General features: G+C 38.6%; 3 protein-coding genes across 3 annotated transcripts; 1 reads left to right on the top strand and 2 right to left on the bottom strand.

Annotated features, from left to right (window-relative positions):
- Nucleotides 1-2533: 2533 nt before the first annotated feature.
- On the top strand, nucleotides 2534-8101 carry adgrf3a (adhesion G protein-coupled receptor F3a; the record flags this gene model as incomplete). Its single annotated transcript, XM_079221146.1, has 5 exons — nucleotides 2534-2564; nucleotides 2736-2954; nucleotides 4515-4666; nucleotides 6572-7909; nucleotides 7994-8101. The coding sequence occupies 5 exons, from the start codon at nucleotides 2534-2536 to the stop codon at nucleotides 8099-8101; spliced, it is 1848 nt and encodes a 615-aa protein (XP_079077272.1).
- A 1063-nt stretch (nucleotides 8102-9164) lies between these two features.
- Nucleotides 9165-10945, bottom strand: ankrd66 (ankyrin repeat domain 66; the record flags this gene model as incomplete). Its single annotated transcript, XM_079221260.1, has 3 exons — nucleotides 9165-9309; nucleotides 9499-9727; nucleotides 10807-10945. The coding sequence occupies 3 exons, from the start codon at nucleotides 10943-10945 to the stop codon at nucleotides 9165-9167; spliced, it is 513 nt and encodes a 170-aa protein (XP_079077386.1).
- A 2206-nt stretch (nucleotides 10946-13151) lies between these two features.
- tdrd6b (tudor domain containing 6b) lies at nucleotides 13152-18459 on the bottom strand (the record flags this gene model as incomplete). Its single annotated transcript, XM_079221376.1, has 3 exons — nucleotides 13152-13207; nucleotides 13464-16961; nucleotides 17256-18459. 3 exons carry the CDS (start codon nucleotides 18457-18459, stop codon nucleotides 13152-13154), a joined length of 4758 nt encoding a protein of 1585 aa, XP_079077502.1.
- Nucleotides 18460-19163: the final 704 nt, after the last annotated feature.

Genomic DNA, 19163 nt, shown 5'->3' on the forward strand with positions numbered 1-19163 from the left:
GCAGACGTTGCCCAAGGGAATTACCCACAATTCATTGCAACGTGAAGTTAAACAGAGTAACAAGTGGAAGCATGGAGACGTAAACAATAAGGACGGCACATGGATGTTCAGCCTGGTGAATGTGATATCTACTGCTCAGCCAGGTCAGCCGCTCTGTGAGGCTACTTAGTCACCACAACGCTAACATGTTTATGTTCAGCAGGGACAATGCAGACAATGTTCATCCAAGTTTACTGAGTTAGAATGGCAATATCTTTGACTAAAAAACTAAAATGTCATCAACGTCATGGCGACACCAGAGGTGTTTGGTATTGTGTGACACAAGCCACCATTTTTGAAAGTCAAATTACATCAAGATTACAGCTTTCTGTACTTTGCATGTCTTACCACAGTAAACTCTGCTAGTAGAGTTCCCTGGAAACAGAAGAAGCTTATGTGTTTTTCACTTCCTTGTCCACTGCAGCAGCAGCAGCTCCATCGGTGGGCTGATGTCATTTGGGTGAACAGACATCGTGAGACGCTGCTGTGCTGGTTCACTGATGAAAACAGGTGAGTTAATCTTCTTATATTGATTATCAATCGTTGATGTACACGTCATATATTTCTACAAAGTACATGCACTAGCTCTCTTAAAACTAAACTAGAAATGTTTTGAATGTTGCATATTTCTTTTCTTTTTTCCAATTTCAGGTATTCAGCGTACTTATTTCACTATTATCTGTCAGGCCATTTAGTCTGATTGGTTCAGAATAGCTGTGAATAGTTAAATAAACAAAACAAAATACCCATATACCTAAAAATAACCCTTAAGACAATAATGCAGTTGTTTTTGTTGCTATAAATTTGTAAATTGAAAAATCCAGTTACCACAATATTTTTAAGGTGCACGAATGTATGTGAAAATCAATAGAAAAAAAAATATGGTGACACTTCATTTAAAGTTTTTTTTTAAAATTAAAATCACGGGTTTAAGGATGGAGGGTGTCCGGAGTGTAAAGCCCTTTATTTTGGGCTACATACATAAAACGTGTCTTTAATTAAATTGTTGTATTATTGCTCTGCAGAAACTTTGCAACAAAAATAAACACTGAGGTATTGTCACCTTGTGCCTCCAATATTTTTATTTTTGGAAAATGATCTTATTACAAACTAAATGGATTTTGGAGAGTTACACATCATGAGAGAGAACAGGGGATAGAGATTCAATTGATCGGTGTTTATGTAAAAAAAAACAAAAAAAAAAACAGGACAGTAGTCCTATTACGGTAATCTGTTGATAAAGGGCCAATGCAAAGGACTTCTTCTGTTATTGACTATTTGCAGGAACAGGATGTGGACCTTATTTGTTCTTTGTGTCCTGGGACTAAACATCTGTCAGGTAAATCAGTATCATAAGATTACACAATAGATCTTAACATAGAAAATTGCAACATTACATTTTATTAAATTAAATTAAAAAAAGAAAAAAGAAGAATGTTGAGATTCCTAATTCGCTTTTTATTGTGGCATTACATTGTTCTTAATAAACAGATATGATGCATTTTGGTTAATGTCTGTCTGTTTTGCATGTTTCAGACAATTCAACACAAATGTATTATTTCAAAATGATAGTAGAGGAAAGTGCAATCGCAAACATAACTTTGAACGTGACTTTTGTGAGCAGCACCAACCTGAAAGTTGATGATCTTAAAATAACAACAAGTAAAACATGTTTCTATTTCATAAAAAAATACTACATATTCTATATTTAATTTGAAGAAACAAAAACAAATGTTAAACTATAATGCGCTTTCCCCCAATCAGTCTGTCAGAGCGTGCCGGCCGGCACCGAATGCAGATGCCTGTCAGACTTCAGATGGAGCGACAGAGTTTGTAAGGAATCTAGTGGGGAATGTTGCGGTGACAAGAAATGCACCTTCCCCAACAATTCTACTCGGATGTGTGTTTCAAATGACACAGGTTTTGGTAATATTCTACTGTGTGTGCATGTGCATATGTGTGTGTATATTTATTGTATATCAAGCATGCATCTTTTTTTTCTTCTTTACAGTGATTGTCAGTGGATCCATTGCTTTAAGTGGACCGGATCATTACAATTGTCTGAAAGAAGAAGCCTCTGAGAAATTCAAGCAGTGTAATAACAAATTGTTACACGAGGTAATGACTTATGAATAAAAAGCACATCACTTAATTAAATAACTTTATCAGATTAGGAATAATGTATATAATTAAGGTATGGTCATCTGTAAATAGCATACTGATGTGTGAATAAGTTGTTGCCTTGCAGATGAAAACAGTGTACAGCACTTTGCCCGGATTTGATTTTGTAACAATTAGCAAATATAGGTACTTCCTCTTTTTTTCCAAATAAAATAATTTCTGCAATTTCTTTCTGTTTTTCAATACGTGACTGAGGTCTGTACTTTGTCTTCACTAAAGGGTTGGAAGCGTCATCGCAGATTTTGAAATTTCCTTTACTCACAACGTCAAACAACAAGAGTAGAGGGAAAAGACAGAACGCCTGAGCAGCACTATGTCAGCATCACTGGATTTAGAGACGACAGGTAATTATATCTAACGGTGGGTGGGATGCACCTGTTCGGGTTCATTCTAAACCTGGATTGAATTCATGAATTAACTAGAAAGGCACTCGGAGAGACGCACTTCCCACCTTCTGGATGTAGCTCATCCTTGGATTCTGTTTCTGATTCTATTAACTCTTATTTCCCCTGCAGGTGCTGTCCGTTTAATTATGCTGCCCAACAGTCCGGTGTGTTACTACGACAAGCTCAAACTCAGGTGCATATCACAGGAGGACCTGAAAACCCTGCCGGTGTGGCAGCTGGGGAGAGAAGGCACATTATTTGAGATATTTACTGGCGCACAGTCCGAGGTGACAACAGCACCATTGGAGACCAGAGTGACACTGAGAAACATATCAGAGCTCTGGGCAGGTATATTTGTTTCAGCCACTCAAAGTATGTTTGACATGTTCGGCCTGCCAGCTGACTTACAGTGACTATGTCAATGAGTAATCAGAGGTGGGAATTCCCTCAATACATCAATACTTGAGCATGATTTTGAAGTAGTTGTACTCAGTGTTTTGAAGGTTGCTTTTGAAATGCAATTGGCTAAACTTGGTTAAAATAGAAATAAATCATGTATTTTGATTACTTCATCAAACGAATGTAACGCATTACATTTGAGAACTTTTATAACAAACGTTTCAAACTGGGCAATAAAGCTAAAAAGTCCTAAAAACATAAGCCTGCTAAATATATGGTAAACCTCACAACAAAACTCAACACTGATTACTGTCAAGTTCTTCAATATAAATTGAATTAATATTGGTACAAAGCAAAAATAATGAACGTTATATTCTACATAAAAGCTTTTTACAGAAAATGATTTATTCAGATGTAACTAACCCCTTTGTATTCACCCGTTTGATAAGCAACTGCTATTTCAGTTCTCTGCAACAGACACTTTATGTTTCAACTCCACTACATTTTGGAAGGACATGTACTTTTTTCTCCACTAGATATATCTTACAGCTTTATTCACTATCAGCGTTGTTTGAGGCTGAAGACTACAAGTTTGAAAAGGGAAAAAAAAAGATCTCTTAGTGTGAAGTTAGAAAACAGTAAGCTGAACAGACCTGTGTAACGTTAACAAGACCAAACCATAGATAGACCATAGTCAGCAGTTTAGTTGCATTGTTGGTATTATAGGCCCCTACGACAATGAAGAAGAATATGTGGAATGAAAAAGACGATATATTTTGGTCTGCTGCATTATTAGTTCAACAATGTTACAGAAGTGCAATGCGTTTGATTTTAAATACAAACATATGATCAGCAAATAAATGATGACGCATTGTCATAGATTACACTATCAATCAGACTATGAAGTATTAGCTCCACCTGGACCAGCATTAAATACTGCTGACATGTTATTGCACCAGAAATAATGATAATATAATATATAAATAAGGCAAGGCAAAGTTATTTGTATAGCACATTTCAACAACAAGGTGATTCAAGTGCTTCACATGAAACCATTAAAAGCATCAAAACATAATTCAGAAGAAAACAAGATTTAAAAACCATTAAGAACATTAATTAAAACAGTCAAAAAACAGTCAAAAAGCTAAAAATAGAATAAAAGTTGCAGTGCAGTTTAAGAAATAAAATGCAGTTGTGAGATGCAAAAATTGAAAAAGGTGTGACCATGCATTATGCTACTTGCTAACAATACTTGAATGAGTATTTTTTCATTGTGTTATTACTACTTTCACAAGTCAGCGACTAGCAGGTGAACAGCACTCCGTAGATAATGAGCCAGATATTTACCTCAGGAGTTGGTGGAGACCAAAACAGAGCAAAAAGAGGATTTGGGGGATTTACAGAAACACTATGATAATTTTGCTCAGTATCTGATGCTGTAAAACAATTTACATTTAAGTTCACCTGATCACAAAGTGTGTTTGTCTGATCCCTTTTTCTTCTTCTTAGGAGAGTACACATGCATGTTTAAACAAAAGTCAAGCTTAATCAACATAACTCATAAAGCCAGCGCTGTAATGGACATCGCGCTCCTGCCAACAATTGACATCACCATCGCACCGGCATTTCCACGCTGCGGAAACGGTACCAATATCCTGAAAGTAAGAGTACAATGTGAGCTGGAGAGCAACAAGGACGTGTATATTGTGACATGGACTGGCCTTAACCTCTTTGCTGGTGAGTACATTTTATTGTGTTCATTTTCTTTGACCATTTGTTTCAATAAATCCTTGTGCAAACTCAGAAGACATGACATGTATTTGTGATCCTTGCAGGTCCTTTTCAACGACCTGATGACGTTCATGCAAGTGATGTAATTGTTGCTGTAACGAAACCCTTGGTAAACCCCGAGTGACGTGCACTTTTAAGAACAGGTGCAAGGAAGAGAGAAATGTTTCAGCTCTTATCAACGTCATATATGATATGTTTCAGTAAAATAGTCAAAAAAACAACGCATCATTATTCCAATATATTCAAATTTTGCCATTGGGACCAAAAAAGTGATCTGTGATCAAATATTTCATATTAAAGTTTGACTTTCCAGCTTTTTGCAGCACTTTCAACAGCGCTCCAACATCATTTCAGATAAATGTTGTCCTCCTAAAGTTGACTTTTTGCAAATATGTGTTGTTTTGGTTAACAATGTGTAATAAATGATAAAGTAATCCTTAACATGTCTTCTTCAAAACAGAAACAAATCAATTCTGTGCAACTGAGGGTGAATGGGAAGATACCAAAGCTGGAAGCACTGCAGTGCTGAAATGCACGAACGCGGCTGGACAAAGAAAAAGGAAATGCAAACAAAGGTAAAGCTTCAACAAATTATTATTTTCACGAGCAAATAATCTGCTGATTCTTTTTTTTCTTTTTCAGATTAATCCATTTATTGTTTGTGTACATAATGTGGGGACCGCTGCCCATCACAATTGCTTGTTTTGTCCACATCCAAAGATCCAGTTTACCTTCACAGAAGTTTGCTAATATTACATTTGAGGAGCTAAAAACCATTGAATGTTTGTTGATGATTCATTTTACATTGGTTGAATAATAGATTCATAATTTCAGCCCTACACAGGCGACATGGGAACCAGAGGTTCCCATGTCGATGAAAATGCTGCAAAAGTATTTTCCCTCCTCGAGAATGTCACGAATAATGTCGCGACTATCAACACTTTCGCTGACATGGGTGCAACTGTTCAAGTACTCTTCAAATTGAGTCAGAAGATAAACAGCATAAATACTGAATCCACAGCGGATGTAAGTATAACAACAATCTTTATTAAACGTTATTATTGGGTTTCCGATATAGAGGAAAAGAGGCAAAAGAGAGTTACTTAAATTGTTCATTTAAAGTTCTCAGCATTAAAAATGTCATGACATAACCCTGTTTTTTTGTGTTATTTATGGCTACAATTATGTCCTGCTTTAGTGGTGATTTAATTGTAAAGAAGCCACAGGAAAATTATTCACCAATCAGCTGTATTTTTTCTCCATCTTTTTGTTCAAGTTCACTCATTCTTAATCAAGCTGTTAGATGACAAGCTGCACGTCTTTAATAACAAAGCAAAATGAAAAAAAGCCTTTTCTAATCCTGCGTTTGTTGAATTTCATCTTACAAAAACTTTGTTTGCATTTCCAAAGAATGTGGTTGATTTTTGGGGTTGACATTTACCTCCTCCTCTGGGAAAAGGCAGATTATTGAAAGACTTCTTTGTTAGAATACTGTAAGAACAGTTTTCCTCTGTTGCTCTTGTGTTGTGTTTCTGACAAAGTAGCTGATAAAAAACAAGTATTTAATATGAAAGCTCACTTGCTTTTACCACCAATCAAAGGTATCGCCAAACCACCAATTCAGAGCAATATTCAATATGAACACAGTCAAATACACATATCTGCCATGTAGCCCTGCTCATTCTTTTTTATAAGCAACCAGGTGACAGGGCTTTTTCTAACGTTGAACAGACATGTACAACAACACCAATTAACACAAGCTACTTTGTTTTCAGGACTTTCTGGAGTCATCTAGCAATATGCTGGAGAAGTCTCTCAACGAATCATGGACAACCACGGCGGACGAAGGCAACAGTTCATTGGCTGAGACCTATCTGGATTCCCTTGAGCAATTGATTCAGATGACTAATGTAACACATATCCCTAAAAAAAAGAACATAGAGCTAGCCGCATCCGATTGCCCCCAGAGGTCAAAATGTCAGAGCACGGTGTTCAATACCAACATCGTACTTGTTAGTTCAGACCCCGGCAGTGTAAAGACAGCTGGGTTTAAAGAACTGGAAAACTATTTGCCCAACAAAGATGAGACATACAAGCCGAACAGCATCGTTGTGTCAGTTACTACCGAAAGGAAGCAATTGGGTCCAGTTCAGGTTAAAATCAACTTCTCATTGATCCGGCCGAGGCCTCGCAACGTTGACATGAAGTGTGTCGCGTGGGACAACGACACCAGGAGTTGGTCAACTGAAGGATGTGAGTGGATGGGCGCTTCCGATGAGGGACTTTGCATTTGCAGACATTTGTCCTCATTTGCCGTTCTAATGTCAAGGTACCAAGTGAACATCAGAGGGCTCACTGAGGTGACCTTATTCGGACTGTCTGTGTCAGTCATATCACTCATTCTCACCCTCGTGATAGAACTGATCGTCTGGAGCGCTGTAGTTAAGACAGATACTCTATATCTCCGCCATACTGCCAACATACACATTTGTCTGTGTTTGCTCGTTGCGGATTGCTGTTTTTTGGCATCTTTTAAGCTAAATGATAAGAACAAAGAAATGTGGTGTAAGATCTTCGTGGTGTTGAAGCATTTCTGTTACCTGTCCATGTTCTTCTGGATGTTGTGTCAGAGCAGCATGCTGCTTCATCATGCAATCTTTCCGTTGCATAGGATGGGCAAGAAAACATACCTGAGGTTCTCATTAGTCCTGGGCTATGTGTGTCCTTTGCTGATTGCCGTTATCACGTTACTTTCCTATAATAACGGTGCTGAAGGCGAATACTACTCCAAGGACACCTGTTGGCTGTGTTATGCTGGCCTTATGAAAGGGTCCATCCATACATTCGTGATACCTGTCGGTGTAATCGTCCTCTTCAACGTGTTCTCCATGGTGGTGGTGGTCATTAAGATTTTGAATCACCCTACGAATCCAGTCAAATATAATGAAAACGAAAAAAAGGCTACCGTAACTGTCATGAGGACAGTTATTCTTTTGACTCCAATCTTTGGTGTGACTTGGTTTTTTGGGTTTGCTGTAATGCTTCTTGACCTGACGTCTGGTCCCATCGTCGTCGTAGTTCACTACGCTTTTAACCTGCTGAACACATTCCAGGTATGGTCAGTATGGTCTTCAAGTAAACATCAGGACCAGGAAAAGTATGTCTTGCTCAGTAACCTCTTGGCGTTTCCTTTGCAGGGTTTGTTCATTTTGTTAACCACATGCCTGGCGGACAAACTGGTAAGGCAGTTTTACTTCTTCAAAGAAAGCGACAACCTAAATCATGTGTATTGCATTTCTGGATAAGCTTTGGTATACTGTACTGTGTTACTTTGGTAGGAGGCCAGCAGAACATATTTTTAATATATAAATCAGTCCTTTTACTGATCTAAAAAATGCGATGAGAGTCCAGAAAGGCATTCACAAGTCATCAAATACATTTGATCTATTGTTCAGTCCTACCTCTGGGCATGCACCGAATCACTGATGGTCTTCATGCTAAGCTAGGCTAATGCTGGCTTCAGCTTCAAATTGAACGGCCTTCTCATCTAATTCCCATTGAGCAAGCAAACATGCATATTTCCCTAAATACCAAACTTTTCCTTTGAAGATACATCCACTCCATGATATGTGATAAGGTGAAAAAGGTGAATTGTGGTAAATCTTTTAAACATCGACAAATATGTGGGAATAAGTTTTACACCACAATCAGGGAGTGTATCCACATTATAACACACTTAAATGAGAGTTGTTACAATCCACAGACAAGGTATCAGCATTAATAATGTTTTAATCCAACTTTGACAGACCCGTGAAGCACTGCTGAAACATCTAAAGAAATATGTAAGTGTGCTACAACGGTTCACTCTGTAAAATACCACAATGCCTATTGATTCATGATACACATCCTTCTCCTCTGCTCTCCAGGCACCAGCATTGACTACTAACAGCACCACAAAGTTAGACTCAACTTTGAAGTGAAAATCGTCTCCAATATGTGGAAACAAACCACCTTTTACACATAAAACCAGATAAAAGTTTTGCAGCCACATCATCTCTATTGGTGTGACTACTTTGTTGTTGTTTACTTTGATATAATACCTGTGATACAAGTTAAAGTCCACTGTACAATGTTGTAATGTTTGTCAAGTATCGGTAGATATGTGTTTTTAACTGGACATATTTCCAACCTGGATTTTTAGTTTTTTGCTTTAAATTAAACTACATATTATTGCTCATATGGTTTAAGCAATGCTGTATATTACGTGTTATTAATTAGTATGGAAGCCCTTAAAGGCCACAGAAACACTGTCAACTGAAAGACTACAAGGAGGTCAATTGTGTACACACTTTGTAGACTAAAGGTGAGTTAAGCCTTCGTCTGAATGTTGCTCTTAGGGATCGCCTTGTCTTCATTTTCCTTTCCTTGTTCGGCCCACTCCTCATCTGTGTCATCCACTGAAATCCCTTTCTGAGCTGCCACTTTGCGGTAGGCCTGGCATTCAATTTCTGCTCTGCAACATACAAAAACAGGGCAATTGACTTATTTAACTGTTAAAGTCATCACAGGACGTTATTGGGCTGTATGTTTGAAAGAAAGAATGGTGTAATTCAATCAATGTAAATATGACACGCATAAGAAAATCAGGGAAGGTAGGATTCAAAGAATTAAAGAATTGGAAAACATAGGCGTCTTCTTGTACTGTTTAAGGAATAGAACGCAGTCACAGTGGCCATATATTTCGGCTATCCGTGCTGGTTTGTCTCCACAGCAGTCCTCCTGGTCTATAGGGGCATGGAACGAGTGCAGCAGCCGCAGCACAGACAGCCGGCCGGACTCTGCAGCGCTGTGGGCAGGAGTCCAGCCGTGCTCTGTCCTCAGACACGGCCTGGCTCCATGCTCAATGAGGATCCGGACCGTTTCTGTATGTCCTGTAAGACATCACAGGGATTTTAAGAACTGATGTTTTAAAATAAATTTTAAAAAAGTGGTTTATTGTGGTAAAAATAAGAGGAAAACTATAAATTGTAATGCAACAAAAAGGGGGACTTTACATTAAGGCCATCCGAAAGTAACAGAAGGGTCTGATTGGTTGATCGAGATACATTTTCTTGTCATCAAATGTGATAATTGATAAACAATTTAACAAGAAAGAAAGAAAAAAAAAACATTCCCGGTTTCAAGTTTCTTCAATGTGACTAATTGCTCCTTTTCTTTGTTTTATGTCATTGCAAATTACATGTAAAGCCATTTGAGGATGAAATGTTGGACTTTGATGAACATTTTACGATTTTCTGACATTACAAAATTAACAATAAATATGAGATTTATTTTCATAAATAATAGCTAAAGAAAATAATTGTTCATGTTGAAAGCCTTTACACTTATCAATCCAAAACGCAAATCACGCCCACGTTGATTGGTGTATTTACTATAATAAATACACCAATCAACGTTACGTCATATTATGACGTAACATTTATTAGAAAGAAAAACACCACAATAGATTGACTATTACGCCTATTACGATTATTATAAATAGAAGCAAATATAAAATCACAAAATACACAAACTGAGGGAAATCCAACAGCATTCACATTACATTTTAAGTCAATTTAATTGACAGGTCTGGTCTCACCCAGCATAAATTATTTTACTGTTACAAAAAGTTTCCTAAAGACACAGGAGTAAACTATATATATAATCAATTCTGATCATTTGAAAAGTACATCGACCCCCAACAAAAATATATTGATATATAATTTGCTTAATTAAAAATCAAATGTATAATGGATGGCTTTTAAATGTGGCGTCCTCGTAGCTTAAGTGCACAGCACAATGACGGAGAAAGGAAGAAAAGAGGGACACATGAGACTGTCCACTTTAAGAGCATCTTGCACACCCACTCCCCCGTTATCAGTCCACAAAGCAGCAGTTAAAGTGTGAAACTCGGATATTTGACCCGCAGGTGCATCAGCTACACGGTATATTCCCACCGATCTGCTGATACCTTGAGCAGCTGCCCAGTGCAGAGGCGTCTTGCAGCTCCAGTCAATATCCCTCTGGTTGGGATTGCATTCATTTTGCCCGAGAATCTCCTGAACTCGACCGAGGTCTCCGGCTGCAGCTGCTTGGTGCAACTCGGTCATCCCGGTAACGCAGTTGCCTCGCAACAGCTACAAAACACGGAAGACCAACCGGAGCCTGTAAACAGGAAATGCTGCCACCTGCTGCAGACAGGGGATGACACCAGGGTAGGTCTATTTTAATGAAGTATACATAACACACTGAATACACAAAATGTTTCTTAGGGCTGAATATAAGGGATCATTTTTGTGCCGTTGTAGTGAGCCATCGCTATATTTATATTGATTTCATTATTTGTCCCTTTGCGATATACACACACACACATATATATATATATATATATATATATATATATATATATATATATATATATATATATATATTTTGTATACACATATATAGATACATATATATATATATATATATATATATGTGTATGTATATATATATAGATGTGTATCTATATATATATAGATATATATATATATATATACATATATATTATATACACATATATAGATACACAGCTATATACAGTATATACACACATACACACATAAATATGTATGTGTGTATATATAGATATGTATCTATATGTGTATACAATATATATATATATATATTTGATCACATTTTATTTTATTATATTTTTTGTATATATATATATTTTTTTTTGTTTAAATATATACATATATATATATATTTTAAGAACGACTCTTTGTAGTATCTTTTGTCTCTTTGGGCTGGGGACTGCAGATTTAGGGTCCAGTATTATAAACTTGACTTAGACTTTATTTATTTGATGTGGACATCACAGTGGCATTATAATTCATAGCATACATCTATGCACACAAAAAAACCAGATGCACTGTGTTGAATGTATATAGCGAAATGCTAATTTCCAACACCTGTCCACAGGAGGTTTTTTAAACATTTTTTAATAGGATAAAATGTGATCAAATAGAATAAAAAAGAGAATATGTCGTAAATACGTAAATTCATTCAGGAGGGAAGAAGCATGTAGGCATTTGATGGTTGTTTGAGAGGCTTGTGACCATGTAGTGATGCAGTGCGATAGGTGGGAGAATATCATGGCATGCATATAAAGCTGGCTGTACTGAATGGCAGATACCGTCTAATGAATCTAAAGCACTTGAGATTTGATTTAACTTTTTTGCTGATATTACGTATTTAGATGTGAGTCTAAGATCATTCCTAAGTACTTAACATTGTCAGCCTCACTGATAACCTCATTCTTTATTTTTTAACATAAATCTTGCATTTTCATGTGGTTTCCTTATTAAAATACAATGTTTTTACATTCAGTGTTAAATGAGAGGACCATTGTGATACAGCATGTAAGGAGTCAGTAAGATGATCAGCGGCTTTGCTAGAGGTACGAGACAAACCATTGTGAGGAAAGATCAGAACATTGGAATTGTGGATATCAACACACTGGTTAACAGTATCAGAAGCTTTTTTTTTAAGTCTAAGAAAACTGCTTCCACATAATGGCCTTTATCCAAAAGATCTTTTATATGTTCAATTAGATGGGAGTTTGCAATCTCAGTAGAGTGTTTGGGTCTGAATCCAAATTGTCGTTGATAAACACAATAACTGATTTTTCTCTAGATGTATTAATAGTTGCTATGCTACAATTGTTTCCAGTATCTTGGAGACAACTGGAAGGATGGCAATGGGTCTGTAAATGCATGTCAGGTCTTGCCCACCATTTAAAGATTGGACTGAAAACAGCAGTTTTCCAGGTCTCAGGGAAAGTTCTTGTTTTAATGGACAGGTTCACAAGGTGTGTTATTGGACAAGCAGTTGGGTGTACTTCCACAATTTGGAATTACAGCCCTTAGCCTCTTCAATAGGTTTTGAGAAGTAATACATCTCAGCTTTGTGTAGCTCAATGACAACTTTGTTTCTTAGGCCTGTGTAAATGAGATGATCAGTATTTGTGACTAAAAACTTAGGGTAAAACTGATACCCTAGGTAGATCTTTCATTATATACACACACTTTAAAACTCAATCAAGTTAATGCTGAAGAGCTGAAGTACGTCAATCCCTGGTCTTTTGAAAATATTTGCAGCACTAACCCAGCTTGTTCAAATGTGTATAATCCATTTATTTTTAGATCACTCATTTATATACTCATACAAGCACTTGTTTATTGACAAATTAACCACATGACAAGCTTAATTTCATATAGTAAAATGTCTTTTCTAACGAGACAAATATTATGAACTTTCAGTTCACAAAAGTCAAGGCTGTTCCGTCACAACTGGGTTTCCCCATGGGCATTCATCTTGGTCCAGAGCTGAAAACATAAACAAAGATAAGATCACATATTGAGAACAATCAATTTGCTTTTGTCCAAATATCAATAATTCATCTCGACTTGGATGAAAAATACAAGTCCGACCATTCTTTCAACGACTTTAAACCCCAAAATTCTGGGTCACTAAAGATGATGCATTAAATAACAGTGAATGATATTATTTTTAAACATAGGATATCCAATTAGCAACAACATTTCTATGGTTGAAAAGGCACAACAAGTCTAGTCTACTAACCTGATCCCAAATGTTCTTCCAAGGCATGGTCTGTGTCCAGTCCTTTCCAGTATTTCGCCATCAGTGTATTTACCACCGCTCCCTCACACTCAATTTCCACTGCATATTGAGGAACTGCAGCCGCGGAATGGTCGTCCATGTTGAACACTGTCAGTTTGAGTGGTTTATCAACCAGAAGATTGTCGAAGTCACCGTAAACTTCGTCATTCCAGGACCCCTTGGTCTCATCAAATCCTTTCAAAGAGCACAAAAAGGCCTGAGGAGCCTCCTCCATCAGACTCTGAGACAATGATCTCACATTCTTGACGTCAACATCAGACTCGTTTCCATAGTCGATAAACAAGACACAGAATGCATCGTCAATTCTGCGTATTACTTGAGCTCTATACCACTGTTGGTCACTGGAAAACAGAGCAAGGCATGGACTGCCAGGACCAAGAGTCTCTGGGAACATCTTGTCCTGTTGCATCTTTCCTTCTTCCTGAGCAAGCTCTGATACTTTGCTGAGCTCCTCCGGGTTGTCGTACTGACACCAGAAGTAATGGGGATGCACTATGCAAGAAGCATATACCTCCTCTTTTTTGTTTTTGGAAAAGTGTGGTTTCTTGTACATACAAGCATTTCCATTGGAAACATTGAGAGGAGTCATGCTGGACTCAGTTTGAATATCTTGGCGGACAATTTCCTCAGGGTGTTCTATCGAAACACATCCTTCTGCAACTGTTTTCCAGTATTTCTGCATTGCTGCATTAACAATGTTTCCCTCGCACTCAATTTCCACTGCATACTGAGGAACTGCAGCCTTTGAATGGTCGTCCATGTTGAACACTGTCAGTTTGAGTGGTTTATCAACCAGAAGATTGTAGAAGTCATCGTAAACTTCGTCATTCCAAGACCCCTTGGACTCATCAAATCCTTTCAAAGAGCACAAAAAAGCCTGAGGAGACTTCTCCATCAGACTCTGAGACAATGATCTCACATTCTTGATGTCAACGTCAGATTCGTTTCCATAGTCGATAAACAAGACACAGAATGCATCGTCAATTCTGCGTATTACTTGAGCTCTATACCACTGTTGGTCACTGGAAAACAGAGCAAGGCATGGACTGCCAGGACCAAGAGTCTCGGGGAACATCTTGTTCTGTTGCATCTTTCCTTCTTCCTGAGCAAGCTCTGATACTTTGCTGAGCTCCTCTCGGTTGTCATACTGACACCAGAAGTAATGGGGTTGCACAATACAAGAAGCATATACCTCCTCTTTTTTGTTTTTTGAGAAGTTTGGCTTCCTGTACATACAAGCATTCCCATTTACTTTGCAAACATTTGTCTGTGTCATGTTGGACTCAGTTTGAATATCTTGGAGGAAAGTTTCTTTTTCAGGGGGGTCTATCGGAATAAGTTCTTCGGCAACTGGTTTCCAGTATTTCAGCATGGCTGCATTAACAATTGCTCCCTCACACTCAATTTCCACTGCATACTGAGGAACTGCAGCCTTTGAATGGTTGTCCATGTTGAACACTGTCAGTTTGAGTGGTTTATCAACCAGAAGATTGTAGAAGTCATCGTAAACTTCGTCATTCCAAGACCCCTTGGACTCATCAAATCCATTCAACGAGCACAAAAAGGCCTGAGGAGCCTTCTCCAGCAGACTCTGAGACAGTGATCTCACATTCTTGACGTCAACGTCAGACTCGTTTCCATAGTCAATAAACAAGACACGGAAGGCATCGTCAACTCTGCTAATTACTTGAGCTCGATACCACTGTTGGTCACTGGAGAACTGAGCAAGGCATGGACTGCCAGGACCAAGAGTCTCAGGGAACATCTTGTCCTGTTGCGTCTGTCCTGCTTCCTGAGCAAGCCTTGACACTATGTTCAGGTCTTCAGTGTTGGTGTACTGACACCAGCAGTGATGTGGTCCAGCAATGCAGGATGTGTATACCTCCTCGGCCCTGTTTTGATAAATCTTTGGCCACTTGTATATGCAGACGTTTGCATTTCCCTCAGGACAGGAAGGAAGGGAAAGTTGTGATATTTCTGAGTCATCTTGGTCATCTTCCATTTCTTTGTCCATAAGATCTGAAGTTGGTGTTCTTCTTTCATCCAAAGTCTTTTCATGTTCAAACTCTTGAGCAGAGGCATTAGTTATGGATTGAGAACTCATCGTTGTTAATACGGATACATTCGTGAGCTCTTGAGTTAAACAGTTCTCATATGGCACATCGTCATGTTCTGAGCTGTTTGAGAGCTGCTGGTCAGTCTGCTGAACGGGACCAGTTGTCTCTTGTTGTGTTATCTTTGACATCATCTCTCTGACTTTCACATTTAAATTCAGAGCTCCAGCAAACAGTTCAACAATGAGCTTCCCCTTTTCCCCTTTTGCTACCACTGAAATGGTGAACATTTGGCCAATAGCACTGTCTGCAAACCACTTGTTGACTTCTTGTGGCACTTCTGTTGGGACTTCAAACAATCCAAGTGGAACAGCTTGCACAGGAACAGACCTGGCCACACTTGCGTCAGTGGGAATGGGACAAATATCAGATTCATTCACTGAAAGGGTATGGCCAGAGTCCACAAAGTGCACTTTCATTTTTGGAGACATTTCTACCACTTGACCTCTGTGCCACTGATTATCAGTGAACCTAGCGAAGCAAATACTATCAAGTTCAAGTGGGCAATCTGTGGACTGTGGCTGGCTGATTAGTTGTTTAACACTTCCCATTACTTTGTAAAATAAGTTTAAATTCCGGTCCAGTTGGCAGTAGAATAGATTAACGCTCTCTGAATAGGTTATCCACACATTTTCTTTTCCATCCACCTCAATATTGTATGTGGAGCAATTGTATACATCGGATGGGACCTGTGGAAGAATTTGAAGGAGTGCTTGAGCCTGTGCAAATTCCTGAGTCTGAAGCTTGCATACACCGTCAGATGGTGTTTTAATATCGACCACATTAAGCATCAGGCCTTCTTTATCAGATGTTACAGCCTTCACAGTGCATTTCAACCCAATGTTTGACGAAGGGGCTACATCCACAAACTGCTGAAACTCTGCGTTATCAGTCCGAGTGATGGAAGTGGGATGAGTGGAATTCTTGCAATTGAACAAGCAACACTGGAAAGCCTGCGAACTCAGCGGTAAGAAAGCTGGATCAATGGGGTACACATCTCGCAGAGGGACTGTTTGAGTTTGACCATAGTCTATAAATCTCACATCTACAACAGGAGAGTGGTCACTCGCCATGATCCTTGCTCTATACCACATGTCATTGTCTTGGTTACGGGCGACACAGATTGACTCAACAAGTGGATGAGCGTGGGTGGATGCATAGTGGTTTTGCAGGTCTTGCATCAGGTGTTTAAGAGAGTCACAGTTTTCCGTTGGTTGACACCAGAATTTCTGTTGACTTTCAATCAATGATACTTTTACATTGACACTACTTCCTACAGTCAACATATCATCATCACAAGCATTTTGCACCTCAGAGGGGAAACCTGTCAAAAGATGCCCATTAATGGTTACCATAGGGTCTGGATGCTCTGAACTATCTTTGATATGAGCATCATCAGCTCCAGAAGTGTCTAAACCATCGGTCCTACCATTAACCGCTTGATTCTTTGTGCATGGAAACGTTTCTTCTTGTAAACCATCATCATTTACAGTGGCTTTGTTCTGTACATCTGTGCAAAGTTGGTTTCCAAGTGAACCAAGAAATGATGAAGGAATGGGTCCATTCTGGACAATTGTATCTTGTTCTGATGAAAAAGGTCCGGCCTTCTTTGTAAAACAATCGTTTATGCATGCATCATCATCGGCATAGAGAATGACATGATAGGCATTTTGAGGTATATTGTAGTGGTTAAACTTTGCCACAAGCTTTTTGTTCAGGAGCAGCGATTTCAAGTAATCATTTTGGCCTATAGTCCAACCTGTGCAGTTATCTTTTACGCCTTCGAGAGAACAGGGATACGTGACCACTGGCATTCTCAGAAATTTTCCATGCAGAGGTCGGATGTCTCCAACTGGGACAAATTCAATTTTTCCTTCATCCACATGAAAGACTTCAACAGCACCATCGCTAGTTATCGTTTCTTTTAGTAGTGAGCGATGCCATCTGCCGTTTATCCCACGAGCAGCACATGGAGCCCCGCAGGTCAAAGGTTGTCCTTCTCCTAAAGTTGAGCTCTCTTCATAGTGCTTCTGTATCTTTTCTGATAAAATCTTCACTGCCTTAGATAAAACTTGGAGTTTGCAAAAAATGTTACATGGATTAGTTACCTCTGTCACGTTAACAAGTTCAAAAGTATTAGTTAACAGTTCTGGGTAAAGGTATTGGTCATGCTTCTCAAGTTGGCAATTAACATCCTGTTCCTGCGTTGGGTGTTCGGCCTCAAGATATTTCTGCACAAGACTTTTAAACTCATCTACCGCCATCTTCTTTGCAAACCCAAGGTTACAGATGTGCATGGAAACGATTGGTATGTTGAGAAGGATGGTCCTGTCTGGCATTAGCACATGCTGAACCAGTCCCTTAAACTTCTTTCCTGGCAGAGACAGCAAAAACTTTGTTGGTATTTCAGGCCAGTTATTCTCAAGGGAGAGCACATTTGCAAGTATGCATGATTCAGTTTCAGGAGGAAGGAGAAAACAGTCACGCTGGCCCCATGCTAAAGCTTCCCTGGTGGTGATATGGGGATGTCCCTGGTCAATTAGAAAAACATTGCAAGTTTCACCTTGAATCGATACCATCCGAGCTCTGTGCCAGGTGTCACCTATGCAAACCAGACAGAGATCCTCTGGCTTTCCTTCTGATCCATGAAACCGTCTTTTCGGAATCTGAATTTTCTCCCTCATCTGCTCATAAACAAGCTTCCTTCCATCATCCATCTTAACCCATAATTCCACAAGACCACAATTGGAGTTTAAATTCACCCTTGTGATGACAACAGGTACTTCTGACCCGGGAGTTGGCAGCCCGGGAATTGAACACATTGTGAAGTTCTGAGGTCAAATACACCTGCAAAACAGAACAAAAAATATGTTTCAATGTTGATGAAAAAAAAGGCACTAATTTCAAGAATTGATACCTCCGACAGATGTAGAATCCCTATTGTAGGTCCCTATTGAGACTTACATCTTGCCAAATAGATCTGTGGTCTCGCATGCATCTCCATTAAAACCTTACCTTTTAAAACACTTCTACAAAAAGTCTCCAGCTACTCATCCGTGCAAGCTTAATAACTAAGATTTTAGCTTAACTGCATGAGTTTGGTAAATATATCAGTACAACAGGATAAATTAGATTATACTGCTCGAGTTGGGAGAGAGTCTCTAAACTGATGTTTTGATATAGTTTTGATATTCTTAAAAAGGCCCCAGCTACTTCAGTCAGAGTGACATTTTATTCTTTCACCATGGAGGCATGTTTAAAAAAAAAAAAAAAGAAACGGGCCAAATAATTGTTATGCAAATGTAAGGTATTCCTCTAAAAATCAGTGACCTTTTGACTTTCTTATTCCCACTTATTAAAAAGTGGCATCCACACTGGTCCGTTTGACTCACTTCAACTGTACAAAGAAACCTGGAAGTCACTGTGGGATTGATGGCGCATTAGATACAAACTACACATGCATCCTGTAGAAAACACCTCATGAATCATGTGGACATAAGTCAAACACAGGAAACCTACATCTGCA

This window comes from Taurulus bubalis, assembly GCF_910589615.1.
Source record: "Taurulus bubalis genome assembly, chromosome: 1".
NCBI lineage: Eukaryota > Metazoa > Chordata > Actinopteri > Perciformes > Cottidae > Taurulus > Taurulus bubalis.